Here is a 5,698-nt window from a genome sequence, read left to right as displayed (position 1 = left end):
TTTATTGCACCTGAACATCTGCCACAAACAAAAACTAACTTGCTAGTTAACCTGCCTTTGATGTTGCTGCACCTCTTATGTGTCCATAGCTTGCACCGGGTACATCTTATAGAGTTACTACCTACTCCTTTTCTACATACTGAGCAGGGCCATCTACCTGAAGGGGTTTGTGTTTTATCTACCTTCCTACTTATTAGGATTTTGGTTTTAGCTAGGTTGACTCTAAGGCCCTTCAATTCTAGACCTTGCTTCCACACCTGAAACTTCTCCTCTAGTTCTGATAGTGACTCCGCAATTAGGGCAAGGTCATCAGCATAGAGGAGCTCCCAGGGGCAACCTGTCTTGAACTCCTCTGTGATATCATTATTACCAGCATCAAAGCTTATTTCTCTAGGTCATGTCATACAGCATTATCTTCATTAATATTAATCCAGTGACACATCATTAGGCTTAGCTTCAGTGTTCTCAGATTTAACCTCACAAATTCTTCCCTCCATTTACTTTTTCATCAGAGACAGACTTCAACTATTTAACACACATTTATTTACACAAAATTATAAATCATTAACATGCACCTACATTTTAAGTTCTGCTTTGGCATATCAATTAACGCAGTGTAATCAGCAGACCATGCTCAATGTAATTAATGCAATACAGCCAACAGACCAAACTGGACATATTCATACAGGTGCAAGAATGGCTGTTTGGTTGAAAAGCATGTTTAACAACCATGTGGTCTTCAGTTCAGTCCCACTGTGGCACCCTTGGCAAGCATCTGCTATTGTAATCCCAGGCTGAGCAAAGTCTTGTGAGTGGATTTATCCATGGAAACTGAAAAGCCTGTTAGGTAAATGTGTGTGTGTGTATGTACACGTGTGAGTGTGTATACATGTGTGTGTATGTGTATAATTGTGTGCACACCAAAAGAGGGTTATAGACAAGCATCACTGCCATACAAGCAGTGTTTTTGTTTCCAGGCTTCCATGAAAAACATGTCTGGTCATGGGAAACATCGCTTCAAAACAAGGGTTGGCAACAGGAAGGGCATCCAGCCACAAAAAATCTTCCTCAATAAAATTCCATCTGACCCATGCAAGCAAGGAAAAGTGTACGGTAGCATGATCTTCCAAATGTTGGGCCTCACAGAGATGATGACAAGTGACCGAGACCTTTGGCGATGTTGTGCTGAGAAGATTTGTCAAACTCCCTGGCTTACCAGTTCTAGTCAAACTATCTAACCCATGCCAGCATGGAAAGTGAATGTTAAATGATGATGACGATGATGATGGTGAGGAGTCATTTAAATGTGCACCTACATTTTAAATTCTGCTTGGCATATTAATTTATGTGCTATAATCACCAGATCACAATATAATTAATGCAAAATAGCCAACAGACCATACTGAACACATTAATACAGAGTAAATAGGGGAGTGAAGGTGGTGAGGTAGCTGAATCATTAGGGCATCAAACAAAATGCCTAAGCAGCATTTCTTCCATTTCCTAATGTCCTAGGTTCAAATCCTGCTGAGATCAACTTGACTTTTCATCCATTTGAGGCTGATAAAATACATAACAATTTAGCACTGGGGTTAGTGTAATAAACTTGTCTCCTCCCTTCAAAATTGCTGGCCTTAAAGTCTGCAAGGAGCCAGCATTGCATTCAGGAGAATGTTGTGATTTTGGTCATTCATACACCATGGAAACCAAATAACTGGACTTATGAACCCTAAAGCCCATGTGGCTGTGTGGTAAGAAACTTGCTTCCCAACCATGTGGTTCTCGGTTCAGTCTCACTTCATGGCACCTTGGGCAAATGCTTTCTACTATAGCCTCATGCCAACCAAAATCTTGTGAGTGGATTTCATAGACAGAAGCTGAAAGAAGCCTGTCGTGTGTGTGTGTGCATCTTTGTCCTTGTCTGTCCCCCATTACTGCTTGACAACTACTGTTGCTCTGTTTATGTTTTTGTAAATTATCAATTCGGCAAAAAACGACTGATAGAATAAGTACTAGGCTTAAAATAAAAATAAGGACTGGGATCGATTTGTTCAACTAAAGTTCTTCAAGGCAATGCCCCAGCAAAGTCACAGTCTGATGACAAACAAGTAAAAGATAAAAGATAGGGTAGGAAGCTAACAGAATCATCAGAGCACCAGGAAAAATATCTCGCAGTATTTGTTACAGATATTTTACAATTTGAATTCAATTTTCATTAAAGCCAACTTTCTCTTTCAAGATTGCTAAAGTACCAATCAAGTATTGGAGGATCAAACTCAAAACTGCTAGCCATGTGCCCTAAATCTTTTTCATTTTTTTTATTATCATGAAACCTTCAAAAACTTTATTAGAACATTTAAATACAAAGAAACAGGAGAGACATGAGAAAGGAAAAGAAAGAAAAAAAGGTGGGGTAAAGCAATGGAAGATGGAGGAGAGGGTGCAATGGGCCACATATCCCAGAACATGTGGAGTGTTCAGCTATGTCCGGCAGTAATGACTGTGATGGCACTGCTGCAGAGAATGGCTAGTGACACTCGCTGTAGCAGCCATTCCACTTTGCGGGACCCATTTCTCCAACAGGCCACCGTTGTCCATATTTCACGGAAGAAAGCAATTAATATAGAATACACAACAGATCGTATTTAGGATATTAATACAGTTGCCCACAGTGTCACACACTGGTGTGACTGCGTGGGCAAGTGTCTTCTAATATAGTCCCCGGCGGGCCAAAGCTTTTATCAATGGAGATTTAGTGGAGGGAAATAAATATATATATATATATGTCTGTATTTACCCTCATCATGTTAGGGACAGCATCCAGCAGTAGTAACAATGTCAAAGCAGACATTGGTTTGTGACAGTCCTCGGTTGGATCTTATCAAACTGTCCAACTCATGCCAGTATGGAAGATGGACATTAAAAGATGATGATGATGCAAAAAAACAAAAACAAAAAAAAAAGAAATAAATTCTGACCTTTGTCCTGGATAACCTTCAGAGTATTTATTAGTTAAGCATGACCCCAGAGCTTGCATAACTGCCTTACTGGTGAAGTTCTCAGATGCAATCATCTCAAGTCCCTGTTTCTGGCGAAGTTTCTCCTGTTTTATAAATTCATACATTTGTGGGTCATTCTGACTGATGTCATCCTGTAAGCACCAACCTTCATAGCCATTTGTGGTAGACATGTTGATTTAGGGAGCTTATCAAGGTAAACCTGAAGATGAAAAAAAATAATTCAGGGATATTTAATGATCCTTTCAAATCCAGAACAGAAATTAGATCTTACAGCAAAATACTTTTGAAGTTTACAGTGTGAAAAATTTTCTTAAAATTCATGAGTGAGGTAAGTTAGGATGTGTGACAATGTTCTTGGAAATGTAGCAAGAGAAGGACGACTTACACTTGAGTCAGAGAGTGGAGAAGGCACACAACTGCCTTAAGGCGAGGATCAACTGCCCTATCTCTGCTGGAGATAGGGCAGTTGATGGAAAAGTGAAATTTGATGATGATGACACAATTCTGAACCCCATAATTTACTTCTTTCTATTAATAATCTATTCTATATTTGTTGTTGTTGTTGTTGGCACTCCGTCGCTTACGACGTTGAGGGTTCCAGTTGATCCGATCAACGGAACAGCCTGCTCGTGAAATTAACGTGCAAGTGGCTGAGCACTCCACAGACATGTGTACCCTTAACATAGTTCTCGGGGATATTCAGCGTGACACAGTGTGACAAGGCTGTCCCTTTGAATTACAGGCACAACAGAAGCAAGAAGAAAGAGTGAGAGAAAGTTGTGGTGAAAGAGTACAGCAGGGTTCGCCACCATTCCCTGCCGGAGCCTCGTGGAGCTTTTAGGTGTTTTCGCTCAATAAACACCCACAACACCCGGTCTAGGAATCGAAACCGCGATCCTATGACCACGAGTCTGCTGCCCTAATCACTGATCCATTGCGCCTCCACAATCTATTCTATATAACCCTATATTAATGACCTACTCTATTGCTCTTAATCACACTCAAAAAGTATTACTCTCACTCCTTGATAACTTTTCACACATACACCCCAATCACCCACTTGCTGCTACACAAGTATCATTCACACACAACCCAGACACCATAAACTAGGTATAATAATAATAATAATAATACATTAATACTATAAATCAGCCTTGAAAATAAGAGACAATTTTGAGACAAAACAGCTAATCTCCTTCAATGACATCAAACTACTAGAGATACCCATCCACCCAACCCATACACTCAACTAAAACTTTATCACAATCCTCTGATGTCAACGTCTCAACAACTGGTTTAGGTCAAAACAAAGTAGTTCTATTCCAGAGATAAACAAATTCCAACTCTGAAAACATTTTCTAACCTTCTATATGGCTCTCTACAAAGTACAAAACCTCACATAAACCAAGAGAGAGCACACAAACACTCTTAAAGCACAGAAAAGTGACACTGATAAAAACACATCACTAACTAATGTGCAGGAGCTTCAACATGGCTACATAATCTACTAAATATAGCAACCAAATCTCTTTTGTATCATATACTTTGTTAAATACAGGACACATCTTTGTCTAAACCTTTTAGCATTCAGATTACTCTTTCAAAAGTAATGCATATTTACTCCCATTGAATTATTCAAACATCTCATAGCCTCAAGATTTTGATGATGAGATTGTTTATGCCTGAAAATAGAAACTCTTTGATCATAAGTGTGCTACATCAGGAGTGACCTTGAGTTAACAACACTAATGCACTCTATCCTTGCTTATCTAGAACTACTATGATAAGATGATCATACTTGGAAACCTTTTATCCATAGATCAAGATATGCTAGATCAAAATTGACCCAAGGTTCAACACCACCAACAAGGTGTTGTGTACTTTCTTGTCTTACAGCTACTACAATGACTCCTGAATCAGAGAATCATACCCCACCACCTGAACACCAAATTTACCAGCTTTTCTTTCATATCCTTAACCAAACACATTGAGCAGGTCTTATTTCCAGAACTACAGCCTTCTGGAATTCCCTTTGAAACCAAGTTTTCCATTTATGCAGTGGTTAACATCAACAGTTTAGAAAGTTGAAAAAGCCAAGGCTACTCTGCCCTTCATATTGCTTCCCAGACTAAAACACTTTTACATACTGAACTGTCTGATACTATGAAGTATTCAATTCAATTTTATATTGTTAAAATAGTTTATATCTGTACCTGTCATCACCAATGCAGTTTTCTTAATAATAATAATGATAATAATGGTTTTAGATTTTGGCACAAGGCCAGCACTTTTGAGGAGAGGGCAAGTCAATTACATTGACCCTAGACCTTGACTGGTACTTTATCGCATCAACCCCAAAAGGATAAAAGTTGAGCTCAGTGGGATTTGAACCCAGAATATAAAGAGCTGGAAGAAATGCCCCTAAGCATTTTGTATGAAGTGCTAATAATTCTGCCTGCTCACTGCCATAATGATGTTTCTACTGTATGCACAAGGCTTGGAAATTTTGTGGGGAGGAGTCTAATCAATTACATCGACTCCAGTCCTCAACTGGTACTCATTTTATCAACCCCAACAAGATGAAAAGCTAAGTGGGTGGATTTGGTAGGTGGAAATTGAAAAGAAGCCCATCTTGTGTGTGTGTGTGTGTGTGTGTGTGTGTGTGTGTGTGTGTGTGT

The 5,698-nt window shown here is 39.2% G+C and overlaps 1 protein-coding gene across 1 annotated transcript in view; it reads right to left on the bottom strand.

The window, feature by feature from the left end:
* Positions 1-5,698, bottom strand: part of LOC106870603 (serine hydroxymethyltransferase) — an 82,607-nt gene that overhangs the window by 47,342 nt on the left and 29,567 nt on the right. Inside the window, exon 2 of the mRNA XM_052978356.1 lies at positions 2,979-3,219. Within this exon, the coding sequence (XP_052834316.1) occupies positions 2,979-3,190 (212 nt within the window). The 5' untranslated portion in view covers positions 3,191-3,219. The remainder of the gene's footprint in view (positions 1-2,978; positions 3,220-5,698) is intronic.

This window comes from Octopus bimaculoides, chromosome 2 (genome assembly GCF_001194135.2).
Source record: "Octopus bimaculoides isolate UCB-OBI-ISO-001 chromosome 2, ASM119413v2, whole genome shotgun sequence".
In the NCBI taxonomy this organism is placed as follows: domain Eukaryota; kingdom Metazoa; phylum Mollusca; class Cephalopoda; order Octopoda; family Octopodidae; genus Octopus; species Octopus bimaculoides.
This window is presented reverse-complemented; position numbering and strand designations above follow the sequence as displayed.